This window comes from Carassius auratus, chromosome 16, assembly GCF_003368295.1.
Source record: "Carassius auratus strain Wakin chromosome 16, ASM336829v1, whole genome shotgun sequence".
Classification (NCBI taxonomy): Eukaryota; Metazoa; Chordata; class Actinopteri; order Cypriniformes; family Cyprinidae; genus Carassius; species Carassius auratus.
The window spans coordinates 5,242,286-5,260,440 of NC_039258.1; the positions used below are offsets into that span (position 1 = coordinate 5,242,286).

General features: G+C 35.7%; 2 protein-coding genes and 1 long non-coding RNA gene across 4 annotated transcripts; 2 read left to right on the top strand and 1 right to left on the bottom strand.

The window, feature by feature from the left end:
* The first annotated feature begins 3,964 nt into the window (after positions 1 to 3,964).
* nudt17 (nudix (nucleoside diphosphate linked moiety X)-type motif 17) lies at positions 3,965 to 9,706 on the top strand. The gene is made up of 9 exons (XM_026283549.1): positions 3,965 to 4,111; positions 4,207 to 4,282; positions 5,292 to 5,408; positions 5,510 to 5,693; positions 5,997 to 6,022; positions 6,402 to 6,494; positions 7,632 to 7,730; positions 7,829 to 7,965; positions 9,071 to 9,706. Exons 2-9 carry the CDS (start codon positions 4,208 to 4,210, stop codon positions 9,240 to 9,242), a joined length of 903 nt encoding a protein of 300 aa, XP_026139334.1. The 5' UTR covers positions 3,965 to 4,111; position 4,207; the 3' UTR covers positions 9,243 to 9,706.
* Positions 9,707 to 10,875: 1,169 nt separating this feature from the next.
* LOC113115865 (mucin-3A) lies at positions 10,876 to 16,943 on the bottom strand. Its single transcript, XM_026283550.1, has 6 exons — positions 16,787 to 16,943; positions 16,267 to 16,448; positions 15,641 to 15,714; positions 15,423 to 15,562; positions 13,854 to 14,590; positions 10,876 to 12,679 (listed from the first exon to the last, which is right to left on the bottom strand). The coding sequence occupies exons 1-6, from the start codon at positions 16,905 to 16,907 to the stop codon at positions 12,383 to 12,385; spliced, it is 1,551 nt and encodes a 516-aa protein (XP_026139335.1). The 5' UTR covers positions 16,908 to 16,943; the 3' UTR covers positions 10,876 to 12,382.
* Positions 11,210 to 17,033, top strand: LOC113115866 (uncharacterized). 2 transcript variants are annotated; one of them, XR_003293951.1, is made up of 5 exons: positions 11,210 to 11,342; positions 12,589 to 12,710; positions 15,480 to 15,564; positions 16,629 to 16,665; positions 16,892 to 17,033. It is a non-coding gene; the product is annotated as an uncharacterized LOC113115866 (long non-coding RNA). The 2 variants fall into 2 exon arrangements; XR_003293950.1 differs by having other exon boundaries at positions 16,895 to 16,997.
* Positions 17,034 to 18,155: the final 1,122 nt, after the last annotated feature.

Here is an 18,155-nt window from a genome sequence, read left to right on the forward strand (position 1 = left end):
AACTTACCCTTTTGCTTTGTTTATTGGCAAACAATGGTTTCAGGCCATTTTATTTCTGCCTGTCCTGTACGTGGAATAGAAAAGCAGATGATATTGAGACTAGGGATCAGGAAGCTGTACATCGATCTGAAAGTTGCTCTCTGTCAGACGGCAGACTGTGGTCGAGTGTGTGTGAGTAGAAAGAGAGATGTGACTCCAGGCTCTGTCCTGCTTGTTTCAGTGGTGTTCTGTTTGGACTCCATTTGGGTTTGCTGAGGAGAAGGAGAAAAAGGGGGACATAAAGAGGTGAGTTGCATTACAAGCTATACAATGCAACAAGAAAACCATAAACATCCTCTAAGCTGGAGTCAAACTACAATTAGGTTCAGGATATATCTAATCTCAATTTTTCCCTAAATTTTAAACTGGTGTAAATGCGCAATTATTAGAGTTTTAGGAGAGAACTCATACGTTTTTATTTACATAGGATAAATTTTAAATTTTATTGGACAACCGATATCTATTTGATAAAAAGTTACCTCAACGACAAATATCAGTTTATTACAAATAAATAGTGTTAAATCAGATTTAGATACTTAAAGTTACTTGTGGTGTTCCTCAAGGTTCGGTACTAGGACCTAAATTTGTTGATATTTGTAAAGTGTTCAAAGTATTAAAAAAATATTTGTTTGCTGATGATACAAATCTATATTGTTCAGCTCCTGAACACAGTGGAAATACAATTGATGAGTTTGAAAAACAATTTTGATGATAAAAGACTTTCACTGAATTTAAGTAAAAATTGATTGATTGCCTAGCTATTCAGTGTGCTGTGATTGACCAAATGCCTCAAGCATGTGAAGGAAATTTTAAGCCCCCGGCTCGATGAGACAAAAATAATAAAACCCATTACCAACTTTACATGTTGTGTTGCATTGCTTATCGCACCAAATAAATATAAAACCATGTCTGCATCTGTGATCGGAGAAACGACAAACAACTAGCTTTTCACTGCTCTAAACTCGTGTTTGAATCATCAATGGCAAATCCTTATAAAAAAGGAGCTTACAGACTATGAGTCAGAAGTGACAGACTGTCCTTGCGAAGTTTGAATTGCCCCTTTTATGGAAACAGACAACGCGATTGTAGGCTACTCTCACAGGAAACGGTCCTTGTCCTCTGCAAAATGCGCTGCACACATCTGAATATTTGGGTTGAACTGTTCTGGAACCGTGTTGTAAATACAGCTTAAACACTGATTTCTAGTTGTGTCCTCTTTTGGAGGTCTTACCTTTTATAAAGAATATCCCCTTAGATCTGAGACTTGAGTCTTTGCAACTTTACAGATCTTATATGCACGAACAGCTTGTAACACTCCAAAGAGAAAGGAAAAATTTTGACCTCATCATATGACCCCTTTAAGAAAATGTATAAAAACATGGTGTTAAATAATTACATGACTCATTATCAATTATATCATTATCATTATTTTTTACAGTGACTGGTGATGTTACCAATTACTAAAGAGCGCCATGGCCATTTAATGTTAATCTATCAGTATTGTCATTGTTAACTAAAAGCATAAGAACTTAAATTATTTATATTTAATTATATATTTACATTCAGTTATATAATTTAATTTATATCTATATATATATTAAATGAAAAGCTTATAAAACCTTAAACAAAAATTTTGCATTGGCAAATAAATATATTAAGTATAAGCTGAACTACTAAATTACTTGAATTAAAGCTAAATAGAAATAGTAAACTAAAATGACAAAATTACACAAGAAAATGTGTAAAACGTAAACTGAAAGTATACAAATAAAATCTAAAATACTATGATAGTATATAGATAATACTTAATTAACAATGTGATGTATATACTGTACAGTAGGCTAATGCATTGTAATTAAACCAAATTAAATATAATCATATACCTTATCTTTACTTTACAAAAATGTGTAGAAGTTGTAATGCAGGTGGCCAAATATCGAAGTCTATGACTAAATTTGAATTTTGAAATATGACTGATTAATTGAAGTATAACATTTTCCATTTTCCCTTTCTGTGGATAGTCAGATTTTTTTTCCCATTGTATTACTATTTGCATGTGATTGTGATTTACCATGTAAATACTGTTTGTAAAGTTTTATCATAGAACAGTGCTGCTGTAATGTACTATTGTATTTGTGGTTTGTATTACAGTTCTTAGCGGATGGGATCTTGGTGACACTGATCGGTTTCCTGGTGCTAGCGTGTGTCATTGGTTTGCTTGTGTCTTTTTTGGGGGTCTACGCCCTTTCTGTTAGTTCCATAAAGGTTTGTATTTCAGGACTGTTCTTAATATTTGAGAATTATGTTCTATTTCAAGTATCTATTAATGTTTTAAGGCAAATTTGTAATGAAAATGACTGTCTAATTCACTGTTTTGCCGCAGGAGATGACACCCATCCCTCACTCTGCAGCAAACCAACATTATGGTGATGGCGGTCAAACCCAGAACAAGATCCATGCCGGAAACTGACAAAATAAGAGTCGTTCAGGGCACAGTCTTAGCACAGTTTTACACCAACTGCAAAAGAGGACTGTTTCATCTACAAACCACTCACAGGTAAACAACCACAACTACAGAAAAGTTGTAAATAATTTTTTGAAAATAAAATGAATAAAATCTCATTTTAAGCTTGGTTGTAGCTCTCACAACCTCACAAGAACTGCTGTAAATTTGAATGCTCAACTTAATAGTTATTTGTACCTTATTCACTTACACTGTTACAATCTGAAGCTTCTTAGCATTAAATGTCTACCCAGAAATCTAGACCAGAATCAAGTGTTATCACTGTATGTTAGAAGAGTAAGCGTGTTTATCGTTCTTAGGATATGTGAAATTAGGTACATAGCAAAAACAGAAATGGAATCATGGTGAATGTGAACTGTAAGAATGTTCTGTGATTCTATCTTGTTTCATAGCATTTTGTACCACCTTTTGCATGAATCTTCATATCACTCAATATGTTTGTTTTAGCCACATGAAGACATATGGGTCTACATTTATGAAGTTGATATTAATGGCATTTTGAAAATAAAAGCCCTTGAAACCATACAACTGTAACAACACTGTAAGCAAGCCAAACGATTTTATATATGCTTACAAAAATTCCTTCAAAATAAAAGCGTTGAAAAATGTGGCACTTGTCAGAGAAACTCCACTAAAGCAGAGTAATGTGAATTTGAACACCAGTGAATAACTAAACATTATCACTTGGCTTTTATGTCATCTTGTTTTATCCGTACTGATTCTTCAGGAAAGCTATGATGACTGCCAACTCTGTAAGTGCCACCACTTTTGACCAAAATCATAGACACACTAATGACTAAATAATGACTAATAAAGGTCAGAAGTTGGACCCACAGTCAAGGGCTCAACTTGGTGATGTAAAATCCTCTTGTGGAAATGTGTAATCCATTCTGTGTCTGTAGATCTTTGTCTTTATGACAGCATGTGAGATTTACACTGTGCCTGTTCTCAGTGAACTCTTAATGTGAAGTAAAATGAAAACATAGTATGTAGTAATATGGCTGTGTTTGACTGAATGATATTTCAAATAAACTTGATTTACTACACAATCTGATGCTGTCACATTAGCAATGTTTTCACAGTGCACGAACACAATTAAATCAGCATATATGAATATAAACTCTCAGCAAATCAGCGAATTATATTTTTTTATAAGGTTGTATTGTAAATTCCCTCTCTAGACGATCTAAAATAAGTGTACTCTTTTTTTTTCTTTTTTTTTAAACATTTAAATTTTTTATATTTGAATAATAAAAACTAGGTTATATAAACAAACTTTTATTTTAAAACATCCGAAGAAGCTCATGCATATGTATTACGTGTCATTACGTCACACCAGCATGTTTTCCTTATTTGCGGAAATAAAATGACTTTTATTTTGAAACATCAGAATCCAGTTTCCGGAGTATCGGTTTGGATGTTGTTTGTTATGGTCTGGTTTGGGTTCAGAGTCTGGACGGGGCGAGGGTCTTTCTGCTGTAAACACTCATTCACGCGCTCTGGCGATTTCCTGGATAGTTAAGCGGTTCGCCCTGATGAGCACTATATGTAACTCAATATGAATATTTTGTTTTTACAGTATAATATGTCAAATTACGAGGGTAAAACTTAGTTATCATATTCTATGATGATGTCTCACACAGTATGGAGAAAGTCCGAAAGATTCTAGTTCATCTGTCGAGGGAAAACGCCGCTCCGCAGTGCGCACGATTCGTGCAGGTCAGCTGAGCTAAATATGTACAAATGTGTATAAAGATGAATTAATATACATTATATATATACAATAACAATAATTCTATAGATCTATCTATAATTTTATTTATAAAAATGATAAAATGCTGTAAGTATATAGACAAATGTTTAATAGCTACACACACTATATTATTCTCCTGTGCTACAGAAAAGTATAGGCTATAGTATGTATATAGTGATCATACATTCTCACACACTCACACACACATATACTGTACAGTGATGGCCAAAGTTATTAGGACACTAGTATTTTCACCAGCTGAAAAAAAAATGTTTTTCTGTGGAAATATCAGTTTCCATTTCCAAATATAAATTTTCCCGTTAATTGTAATAATCCAGTGAGATTTTTGTTTGCACAAGGAGTCTGACAACAGCCAGTGCTCCACACAGAGATCTGATCTCACCATCATCCATTATTAGTCTGTCTGGAAAAACATGGAGAAACAGAACATACTGAGACAGACTCAATCCAGAAGAACTGTGGCAACATCTCCAAGATGCTTCAAGAAACCTACCTGCAAATGTTTAGGCACTAAATGCTGTAAAATGAGGATGCTTTCAAAAAAGAATGTAGTAGGAAATTAATAATAAATATAAAGTAATAAATAGACTTCTTTTATCAATTAACTTCTATTAATTTAATTAAATCAACATTTGGTGTGACCATCCAGCAGCTTTTGCACGAGTTGCACTTGCGCATAGTTTTTCAGAGAGCTTTGCAGATAGGTTTCTTGAAGCATCTTGGTATTGACATTGCCACAGTTCTTCTGGATTTAGACTGTCTCAGTTTTTTCTGTTTATTATATTACAGAAAAATATAATAATATATTGTTATATTATACTGTAGTATAGTATATTATTTACATGATTTACTTAATTTGATTTAATCATGATCTTTTTTAAATAATCATATATGTAAATATAAGCACTAAATCAAAGCATGCAACCTAAACATGCATGTGTCATTTTTTTCCAGAGCATAACTGGACACTTTGTCGGGAGTGTTGAGGATCAGGCAACTGTGAGCTGTTCTTTGGAGAATAACAGATTTATTTTGTGTGATCGGCTGTGTGATGGAGGAGTTCCTCTGAAGGTGAGATCACACTGAAGTTGTTTTACAGCCAGTTTTGTTAATTCAATCCCTATAATCCAGGAGTTTTTGGTTTGCGGATCAAACTCATTGTTTATCCCTAGAGGGCGTCATTTTGCCCCATCAAATACCTGTCTCATTCGGAGGCGGACTCCCTGCCCCCAGATACCCTCAACCGTGGGGTAGATGTGGGCGTGGCTGTGCTGCTGCAGTCAGCCAATCAGAGACTGTTGCTAACACGCCGTGCCTCCAGCCTCCGGATCTTCCCCAATGTTTGGGTTCCGCCCGGTGAGTGTCATTCCACCCCGACCAAAGTGATTCCTCAGATCCCCACTCACATATGTGTGCGCTCATGTTTGTGATTTAGAGACGAGTGGGGTCATTTTGGTCGGTTTTTTTTGCTGGGTCTGAGGCCATCAATTTTAAACGGTTATTTTAAATGGTTTCATTAATCTATTCAATCTCAAATCGTATTTCCCATCAACGATTGCGATGTTATCGGCTGAAGTGAAACAGCCACAGAAATGTGGCCTGCATGTGTATAAGAATCCTGTGGGGTTCAGGACTAATAGAAATAATTTGTTTGTTCAGGTGGCCATGTGGAGCTGGATGAAAAGGTACTTGCCTTAAATTATAGTAGATTACATAAACGGTGCATAAACAGTGTCACTCAGTCAGTTAATCAGTCAGTCATTAACAGATACAGAAACTGATACATTTTTTGAGGATTATTTGTTTTATATGAAATATAAATGTTATGTTACATTAGAAATGTAATGTTATAAATGACTTCACTGTCACTTTTGATCAGTTAAAGGATCCTTGTTTTTTTATATATTACTGACCACCAAACCTTGGGTAATGTACATAGTTTTATATTTGTAAATAATTATTTGTAATATAATTAGCATATTGAACAAGGTAAATAATATTCTGAATCATTAAATGAAAGAACGATACCATGGCTGATTGATTTCTGTGTGTGTCTAAAACTAGCTGTTGGATGCCGGACTCAGGGAGCTGAAGGAAGAGACCGGTCTGAAACTGAGCCCTGATGAGATCTCCTCTCAGCTGCTCGGCCTGTGGGAGGTGTGTGTTTATAGCACAGTGTTTTTGTGAGACCTGCAGCCAAAGTCCAGGGGACCACTGACTGCACGCTGAATTTGACAGATCGAGGCCGATTGTTTGCAAAGCGTATTTGTGTAACCTGGAACAGTCGGGTGCTGCACACATCTGTTGTCCATCTCCGTTATAATCTTTGACATTAAACTGCTGGGTCTAGATGTGAATCTAATCAAGCTAACCCAGAGGGTTTACTTAAATGTTCATGAAACAAACATATATCAGGTAATAACGGAATAGTTCATCCATTGGTCCAACATGGGCTTGTTGTTCCATCTCTACATTTTTTCCATCAATACAAAAGATTTAAGGCAGAATATCCAGACTGCGCTTTTCCATACCTGGAAAGTGAATGATAAAGGACCATAAAAGTTCTACAGAAGTTGGGTACATGACTTTACAAGTTAAATGCGAATATTTTGAAGCCACACACTAAATAAATGTGGAGCAGACTGAAACACTAAATAATATTCACCTCTGCCATTACTCTTAAATGTCATCAGTAGTGGTTGCATATAATCAAACTTTTTGGCAGTAAAAATCACCATTAACTGTATTGAAAAGAGCAGTTTGGACATTTTTCCAAACATCTCATTTTCAGTTTATGGAAAAAAGAAAATAATGCAAAGTTGCAATGATGTGAGGATGAGTAAATGACACTAAAAACTCTGAAATAACACAACTGTTTGGGGTCGGTAAGATAATTTTTTTATGTTTTAAAAATAAATATCTTATGCTCAACAAGGCTGCATTTATTTGACCAAGAATACAGTAAAAACAGTAATATTTTAAAATATTATTTTGATTTAAAATAACTGCTTTCGATTTTAATATATTTTCAAAATGCAAATTATTCCTGTGATGCAAAGCTGATTGTCAGCATTATTACTGCAGTCCTCAGTGTCTGTTGATCCTTCAGATGTCGTTATAATATGCTCATTTACTGCTCAAGAAACTTTACTTATTATAATCAATGTTTAAAACAGTTGCTGTGTTACTTAATATTTTTTTTTAATGTCACTTTAATGCATCCTTACATCCAGTATTTAAAAATTTTTTTTATAGCATTTTATTTTATGTATTAAACTTGTATTCTCTGTCCAGTCAGTTTATCCGCCCATGCTGTCCGTAGGACTGCCTAAGAGACATCACGTTGTGACATACATACTTCTGAAGAGCTGTCAATCACACCTGCAGCTACAGGTACAACTTTAGGTCATCCACACATAAAAACAGAAAAAAATTTTTTTTGCTGATTTGAAATCGATGTGTGTCATAAGATCTCTGTCCTCTTTTCTCAGGCTTGTTTGCGCCCTGATCCTGCTGAAGTCAGTGCGTGTGTGTGGGTCGATGCAGGTCTGGTGAATGTTGTAGTATCTGCAGTAGATGGTGAGAAGGATTCTGTTCAAATACCCTCTGATCTGCCACAAACTATCAGGTATGGAGAACACCATTAATCTCTATTAAAGTTTGCTTTACATGTACTCATGCCGTATAAAATAGGGATGCACGATAATATCGGCACAACATCGGTATCGGCCGATAAAAGCTTAAAATGACCATTATCGGTATCGGCCGATATGAATATTTCTGCCGATGAGCCAAACCGATATTCTCCAAGTGAAATAATTGACCTGTTTTTCAGATGTGAATGCCTGTCTACATTTGTAAAATAATAAATTTATGGTAGAATCAGTACAGAAGAGATACATGGATTTCTCTTCAGTAAAATTAAACTTTAAATATATCAGTATATATTTGTAAATATATCAGTATATATTTGTATATATATCGATATCGGTATCGGCATCGGCCAAAATTATTTAGAAAATATCGGCATATCGAATATCGGCCAAAATCCAATATCGTGCATCCCTAGTATAAAACAAAACAGATCTGGATGAATTTTGCATTACGTCACTTGCTCTCTGTAGTTAATGGGTGCCATCACACTGAGAGTCCAACCAGCTGATAAAAACATCACAATAATCCGCACGTCCATCACTTAACATCTTGTAAAGTGAAAAGCTGCATCATAAACATCATTAAAGGGATACTCCACCCCAAAATGAAAATTTTGTCATTAATCACTTAACCCCATGTCGTTCCAAACCCATAAAAGCTTTGTTCGTCTTGAAAACCAAAAACCCAAAACTTTAAAATCAAAGCATAAATACATGTAGAAATAGCGCATGGAACGACATTGTGTGATTCATAACAAAATTTTCATTTTGGTGTTTAGTATCCCTTTAAGGCTTTAAGCTTTGAATCATTGCATCTGCCCAAAAACCATAGTCCATAATCCGTAAGATTGTGAAAAAGTCCATCCCCTTTTGTCACATCAATTCACTGCTGAGGATCCATTGGTGAGCAAGTGATGTAATGCTACAGTTCTCCAAATCTGTTCAGATGAAGAAACGAACTCATCTATATCTTGTATTGCCTGAGTAAATCTTCAACAAAAGTAGATTTTTTGATAAACTGTTCCATAGTATTAATTCCATAATTTTGAGCATCTGTTTTTTTTTTCTGTATGTCATCAGTGTGACCGAGGTGTCTCCACACGGTGAGCTAATCGAGACCTCGCTGCCTGTTTCTGTCCTCTGTAACCGAGCCCCGGATCATGGCGAGGACATCGAACGAGTCAGCACTGGAACCAAATTTGCTTTAGAACTGTGGTTGAAAACACTGGAGCCTCATACTGAGATGGGCTGATGACTCCTCTCTGCCTGCTTCTGTTTATGTATGTTACCATTTAACCCGTGCCTTGAGGAAGATAGCACCACATGTTGCACTGGAGTTATTTCAACATTCAAATCAAAATGCAAAAAAAAAACCTTAGAAAAAGAGTTTTGATTGGAATATGATTTTATAATTCATATCAGATTGTTCATCCAACATTTTATTAATAACAACTGAAACAACATCTCGGTCCACTATAATAGGGTGGTAGAAACTTCTTCCCTCTGCTAAATATACTAAATTAAAGTTGATTTAATGCAGTACAGTGATTAATCTACCTTACATATTTCTTCCACACACAACTGCAAATGCTTTGTTTTAAAGGAAAACATTTTTCTTTGTGTTCACATGATCAGCAGAACATTCACTTTGTTTCATAACCCCACAATGATCAGACGCTTCCATATGCAGAATAAATTAATCATGACAAATACACCTATTAATTGGACATTTCCTGAACAGTTTGTCTGTGTGAATTCAGGGTCAGTTTAAACAGCAGAGACAGAAATTAAAATTCATCACAGATTACATTTGACCGCTGAGATAATCTGCAGAATTTCACTTGCCTTACTCTTCCTCTGACACATTTATGTTCTTGTTGTTCATATACTTTGTATCTTGATTTGTCTATCAAGTCAAGGCCTAGCACATTTGTATCCTCTTTGCTTTTAAAAAGTATTTGACCTGAAGTGACACAGTGCAGTCTGGTCCTATTTGGTTTATTCCATACGAAATTTGTCACCCAAATACAGAAACTAACTAACTAACTTCTCCTTTTGATCTATAGTAGAACCAGGCTGTATCACTAAAAATATTAGGGTTTATTTACCATGAAACAGTATTTTCCATTAAAATTAAGATTATTTTGTCCAAAAAAAACAAAACCTTTTAATTTCACGAAATCACTGTCAATCATCATTACTTTGTGCAAAGGTATAGAATTCTAAATCAGTATAATGACATGTAAAGTAATTTCCCTGTCCATTCAACATCCTGCAGAACAGTGCCAGATGTGTGACAGTTTTACATCCAACAAGGGTTTCCTCAGGCCTCGTTCTTCACACACGGAAGGAGTGACAATGTTTGGGGTCAGAAAACCTGAATGATTGAGTTAAAGTGTGAGTTTGAGCTGGGTTATTTACAGAAGTGTGTCATGCTCACCGCTGCATATCTGTTTTTTACTATGTTTTCTTCATTGGTTCACCACGTAGATTCCTGTCCTGTTTTTCGGAGGTTTTTCTCTGACATCCTGTTAAAACCAATTAAAAAGTCAATTAACATTAGATGACAATGAAGGGCATGTAGGAAGTATAACGTCCGTCAGCATTAGAAATAATGTTAATAAAGTAATTAAATACACTTTTATTTTATTTTATTAACTTAAAACTTTTTTTTATTATTATTATTATTCATGTTTTCGGTTTTATTTATTTGATCTTGTATATGTTGATAAATTGTGTTTAAATGTTATATATATATTCCTTCATTTATTTATTTATTTTGTATGTATTTTTAATTTACTTTGTTCTTTTATTAATATTGTGATTTTTATCTGTTATTAGACCTCTTTTTTATTTTCCTACTGTCAAATATTGTTCTTTATTTATTGTTTATTGTTCCTCTATTTTTGTGTGTGTGTCTGAGGCCATATGGGTTGGGCTGTTTCGGGTGATTTAGATAATTATATTTATATCATCACTGTGAATCATCCAGCTTGTTATTAATATAAATGCCAGTACCCTAACAAACGCCTCTGTTCAGCTCCGTTCAGTTAATCATTCTCTTCTATGATCAGCTTTTCCACCAAAACCTGCTGCTCGGATGCATTCAGCCCTGGAGGCCTGAATGAGGGTTGGATTCAAAGCTTAAGTCTTTCTCTCCTGGCTCCTGTTATTGTTCGAATGTAGGCAGGGCATTGTGAGCAGTGACGCCGGGGCTACTGAACGATGGAGGAGACGCAGATGGAGGCCTCACAGTCTCTGAACGAGAGTCGAGTTTCCCACGCTTCAGGTTTCTTAGTCAGAGCCGCACAAAGAGGGGCCTGTGCAGGTGATGGGGACACTGGAACGCCAGGTAACAGTAGCCAATTTTCCCTAGTTCTGATCTGTGATTGTGGGGTCTGTGCTTTACATGGACAGAGATGCTGATGGAGAACCCTTCTGAAACCCCCTCTGTTTCCCTCCACAACAAAGCTGCAATTCTATTATTTATAGTTAAATGTCTCTGGCTTGTTGTGAAAGGGTTAAAGAGCTGCATGCTTTGGCATTACTTTACAGGTTTCTTGATGCTTTCTGATCATAAGGTTGCTTTCACACAGTCAGCGTTTTCACTACCTGCTTTTACTAACAGGTGTGAGACTCAAATTGTCCTGTTCTTACAGCAGCAGGCAAGAGCTGATCCATTATGTCTGTACCAGCAGGTAACCTCCTAATCCCTGCTTTAACTTAAGAGTAAATCCTGTAACTGATAACTATTGTAAATATCAGTGTGTTTTGAGTGTGCTATTAAATCCTTACTGCTACTTTCATTCTGCATCAAAAATGCAGTGGTTCAGTTTTTGTTCTGTATTGTTTGGTTCTGGATTCTTTGTGTACACTCAGAAAAAAGGAACAAAAGCTGTCACTAGGGTACCTTTTCAAAACTTACTTGTACATATTTTATGCCTAAAGGGTGTGAATTTGGACTTGTGAAGATACACAATACTACTCTAAAATGTTCATATTAGTACCTAAACGGTGAATGTTAGTCATTTTTGAAAGGGTACTACCCTCAGTGGGAGCTTTTGTACCTTTTTTTCTGAGATTGTACCATTTTTTTCCCCAATATTTTGAATTTAGAATTATTTTTATGTTTTCAGCTTTCATTTGTGTTTTAGTAATTTTGTTTAATAATTTTTTTTATATATATACATTTCTGTTTAGATTTGTTATTTTAGTTAAATCATGTTAATACTTGAACTTATTTTAAGTTGTTAAATTTGTCAAGTTATATAATATTTTAAGTAATCTAATAATTATTTTTTATTTCACCTTTATTTTAATTAACTATTTAAAATAGATTTAGATTTAGCGAAAGCAAAAATAACCATCAAAGCACAAGTTTGCCAATTCTGTTCATACAGTATAGCCCATTCGCTTCCAAAATTTGGTTACAAGTCTTGAAAATTTAAGGGAGTCACTTTTGTTATAAAATCTAGTTTCACTCTCATGACCAAACTGTACAAAATACAAAATGCGTTGTATCAGAATAAGTAATGAAAAGGATCGCACCACTTGTTTGCCGTTGGATGTATCAAATGTGCTTTGTGTTGAATACATAGGGATGTCTGGATTGAAGTACATGGGAGGATTCATCTCTTCAGCTTCGTTCATGAAAACTCTTCGTTTTGGCCAACAGCACCAGATCACCACCTGAGAGGAGGAACACCGTTGTCCTTTAACAGTAAACTGTTAACACTGACAAAAACAAACCCTTAATGTTCCAACTTGGCTTTGAAGTGTTTTGCCATTATAGTATTGCTTTATGTATAAGTAATCTTTTTGACCCAGTAGTGCACTACACAACAAAATCTCCATAACACAAAATTGTAACAACACAACACATACGACTAATTTTGTTGTGTTGTGGCTTGTTTCCGTTGTGTTGTGATCATTTTGTTGTCTTGCGGCTGTTTCCGTTGTGTTGTGCTAATTTTGTTGTGTTGCGGCTTGTTTCCGTTGTGTTGTGCTAATTTTGTTGTGTTGCGACTTGTTTCTGTTGTGTTGTGCTAATTCCGTTGTGTCGTGCCTTGTTTCTATTTTGTTGTGCTAATTTCGTTGTGTTGTGCCTTGTTTCCGTTGCGTTGTTCTTATTTCATTGTGTTCTTATTTCCATTTTGTTGCGGCTAGTTTCTGTTTTGTTGTGCTAATTTCATCTGTTGTGCCTTGTTTCCATTGCGTTGTACTAATTTCGTTGGGTTGCAGCTTGTTTTCATTGTGTTGTGCTAATTTCGTTGTGTTGTGCCTTGTTTCCGTTGCGTTGCTCTAATTTCGTTGTGTTGTGCCTTGTTTCCATTGTGTGTTGTGCTAATTTCGTTGTGTTGTGGCTTGTCTCCATTGTGTTGCGTCTTGTGTCCATTGTGTTGTGCTAATTTTGTTGTGCTGTTGCTTGTGTCCATTGTCTTGTGCTAATTTTGTTGTGTTGCGTCTTGTTTCCATTGTGTTGTGCTAATTTTGTTGGGTTGTGGCTTGTTTTCATTATGTTGTGCTTATATCGTTGTGTTATGGCTTGTGTCCATTTCGCTGTGCAAATTTTGTTGTGTTATGGCTTATTTCTGTTGTAGATTTTTTTTTCTGGGCTACTGTATATATGGCCCATCAAAGGTTAAATTTTATATAATCTGATACCAAAACTGTGCCAATGTGCTGCCTCTATACACAGGGATAGTAGTACAGAAGTTGGTTAATTTTGTTATTTATTTAAAGGAAACAATAAAATGTGACACATTTCAAACAACCACAAATACCATATTTCAAAGTTGCTATCATGTTCAACTATAGAACCAAAGGTTTATATTACATTGATCCTAAACCCTCGATCACTCACCAGAATGATGAGAATGATGAGGAGGAAGAGGCTGACAGCCGCCAGCACTAAAAGGGCTACCGCCCATCCAGGCACCAAAACAGTGACCTTTGTAGTAGGTGAATGGTTCATGGTTGTGGTCCTTAAGGGCTGTGCTGTTGTAAACTTGGTGGAGCTGGTTGTCGCTTTCCCAACAGTGCTGTGGATCGAGGTAAATGGGCTTTGGGGGACTACAGTGGCGGTGTTTTGGGGGGCTGTGGTGGTGGTGGTGGTGGTGCTATTTGGGACTGAGGTGATGGTTACAGTGGTGGTGGTGCCACTGGAAGCTGCAGGGATGGTGCCAATGTGTGCTGCTGTGGTGGTCCCATTGGGGACTTCTGTGGTTGTCCCATTGGTTACTGCATTGGTGGAGCTGTTGGGTGCTGTAGAAATACTTGTATTATCCATCGGTGTGCTGGTCGTGGTGTTTAGGTGCATTGTGGTGGTGTTAAAGGGTATGGATGTGGTGGAGTGGATAGAGTTTGTGATATTTCCTACAACAGCACTGGAGCCCAATGGGTAGGAGGTTGACATGTTGGGTGAGTGTGTGGATGGAAGAGGGCTGGTGAAGGATTCAGTGTCCATCGTGATGTCAGGAGTGGAAGTGAGGGGCGTGGTCACAGAGGGCATGGTCGTAAAGGTTGTTTCTTTATGTGTTGTCGTCGGTGGTCTGCTGAAGATCTTCTCTTCCTCAAGAGGTTCTTCAGTTGGTTGTTCATCTGTGGGTGAGATTGATTAAATTATTGATTAAATTATTTATTGGTTGATTATGTTTTTGTCAGTGTTATATGGAAGCTTATTTCTGTAAAAATAACTTTAATAATAACTGTAACACTTTAACTTACAATTATTGTTTTGTTTGTTTATTTTTAATTTTCAGAATGTAGACTTTCATTTTAGGTATCTTTTTAGGTATTTGGCAGAATTACGAGATGTTAACCTAGAATTCAGAGGGAAAATGTAGAATTGTGATGTATAAATTAAAAATTCTGGTCAGTGCTAAAAGCCTTTTTGGCAATGTGCCGACATAAAGCAGTGTTGCGCTATGGGCATCCTGAGTTTGAGTCCCGGCTTGATGACCTTTCCTGATCCTGCCGCCACCCCTCTCTCCCACTTTGCTTCCTGTCTCCACACTGTCCTATCACAATAAAGGCAAAACTAAATTTGGAATTCATAATGTTTTTGCAATTACGAGTTTATATTTTGCGGTTATTTTTATTTTTCTATTTTTTTTTTTTTTATTCTGCATGTGTATGCGGTCAGTTTGGGTTTCTAAATTTTTTTTTATAATAATAAAAAAGAAATAAAGAATAGCGAGGTGTAAACTTAGAATTCTGAGGAAAAAGTCTTTAACTAAAAAAAATTATTAATATTATTAAATTAAAACATAAACTTGCAATTTTTAGATAAAAAGTCACAATTAAATTGGTGGAAATAAGCTTCCATATGTTTATATGGTCAATACTTAATGGCAAATCCTCCATTTCAAACCCCTGTTAATGAACAATGTGAAAACAATTTCAAATCAACCTTTGGTGACGGTTATCTTACTTTCAATGTGGCTGAGGTCGATCTCTAATGCCGGCGATGGTATTTGTTTGTACGCAGGAAAAAAGATTCCTCTCACAAGCTCTGGATTGGCTTGAGTCGGCCCAAACAGCAGACGAGAAGTGACTATCACAGACCCATTACTGTAAGAGAAACATTTTAAGATCAGACGGACTCTGTCACCGTTCTATTGAATGTAAATCTAAGATTATTAATCAAACCTGAATATTATCTCATCAGTCCCCAAATATATCAGATGAGTGGTGTCATATGATCGTTCATAAATATCAGCAAACTGGAAAAGTACAACAGGGAAAACAAATCAATATTACCAATTTGCTCATCTGAATTGATACCACAATTTTTCCACTTTGATAATACTCGCATTTTATAAAGTACATTAATTTATTAGCATAGCTTATTTTGTTAATGGTACCATGATAACACCATGTTTTCTTAAACCTATGGCATACATTGTAATGACTTTTAATTACTATAGCAAATAAATCAGATACCTTTACAGATAACGCTGTGGGAGCCCTATGATTTGATGCTATTACCAAGGTACTTTAGCAAATACCATGGTATTTACATGGTATTAAATTTAAAATGGTACTTTTCTACAACATTACATATTAAAGTACTAGGGTATTTTTATTTGAGACCATCGCTGCACCATGGTATGATTTCTGAAGGAGTTCTAGAGGACCACTAGTCATTGACCTGATCATTCACTTTCATTTAGAGTATACTGTATGTCTGTCAGTGGATGTAGTGTATCCTAGAATACTGTAAATATCGCTTGATTGCATAACATACACAAGCATGATTCACAAGAGACCCTCACCAGTTGTTCCACCTCTTGCTTGAGTGTTGTATACTCTGCTGATTGCTGGTCAGCCAGTGAATGATTATAAACACGGTTTGTGATTCTGAGATCCATGATAACAGAAGTCAAAGAGTGTGGAGTCGAGGCATCTGTGCTTTCAGTTGGAGTATCCATCGCAGAGATATTGACAGAGTTTACACCTGAATCAGATATCGATATAATGATTTAATGATTTAGATTTTCCCAAAGAATGAAAATGTTGCCACCCTCATGATTAAAGAAGATATTTTAAGGAATACCTTTTTGCCTATACACTGAAAGTCCCTGGTGTCCAAAACAACAAATACAATGACTTTGATATTTTCTTTTGTGCTCGACAGAAGAAAGTAAGTCACACAGGTTTGGAATGACATGAAGGTGAGTAAATGATGACAAAATTGTCCTTTTCAGACGAACTATCCCTTAAATCTGTTTCAATTTTCAATTTTTAATATTTCAATTTTTCATAAATCATATATTTAAAATAGTCGCTACTCACCCATGAAAAGTACAATCCAACCAACAACTAAGGTGATGGAGTCTCTTGGTATAATCTTCATCATCTTTGAAGATGAGTAATCCTTCAGTGTGTGATCTCTGCCAGTAGGCTGATTCAACATCCACTAATGTCCTGGACTCTGGAGAAACTGGCTCTTTATCAGACTGAACAGTCTTTGTATTGTTTGAGCACCTGAGCAGGTACCATGCACAGGTGGGAGGAGCTCCTGCAATTCATTGTCTCTGAGGAATGAAAAAACAAATGATGCATTTTCTAAAACCGCTATTAAAGTTAGAAAAACCACAAATCAGATCTCAGTCATTTCTCTCTGACAGCTATTAGATTAAAATGAGAATGTCTCTTATCTCTCCTGCTTTTCAGATTTTCCCCTTGACACAAACCCCCCAGTAATCCCACATCAGTAGAGTTTCAGAAGAGCTCTCAACAGTGTCTCACATTGTACTCAGATTTGCCTAGAATTCTTTGAAGTCTTCCCAAGATCAGAATCTGAAGTATGCTATCCACATAGATTTTCTAGCTCTATGCCCATAGTTTATGCCAAGTTTTGATTCATTTCTGATTTTTAAGTGAAGCTTCTGAGACAAAGGTAATACTTAAAGGGATAGTGCACATAAAAATGAAAATTCTGTCAATAAATACTCACCCTCATGTCATTCCAAACACTTAAGACCTTTGTTCATCTTTGGAACACAAATTAAGATATTTTTCATGAAATCCGAGAACTTTCTTACCTTACATAGACAACAACGAAACTAACATGTTCAAGGCTCAAAAAGATAGTAAGGACACAGTTAAAATAGTCCATGGTTTTAAAAAAAAGAAAGCTCTCAAATTTCATCAAAAATATGTTCATTTGTGTTCTGAAGATGAACGAAGGACGTAAGGTTTGGAACGACATGAGGGTGAGTTATTAATGACAGAATTTACATTTTTGTGTTAACTATTCCTTTATGAACCTGAGCTCATGAGCAATGAAAGAGCAATGAATTGTTCCTCTGCGGTATTTTTTATGTAAGGGAAAGAAAAGACTTGGCAACATAGAAATTGTGGGAGAATATGAAGAATGAATATACATATTCATATGAGGTTTAGTAGTGCACTCCTTGAACCTCTTATTCAGTATATGTACAGTATTATTATTATCATCATCATCATTATTAATAATAAATTGATGCTTGTTTAATTTCCCTTGGGGGTAGATCGTTATATATTTATGGTCATAACTTTTCACTATAAATAGCACATCTCACCTCTGCTGAAATGAATCCATGCGGTGACGTCATCTGTGACATCAGCAGTGACATTATCCAGCAGGAGTGTGTGTGTGTGTGTGTGTGTGTGTGTGTGT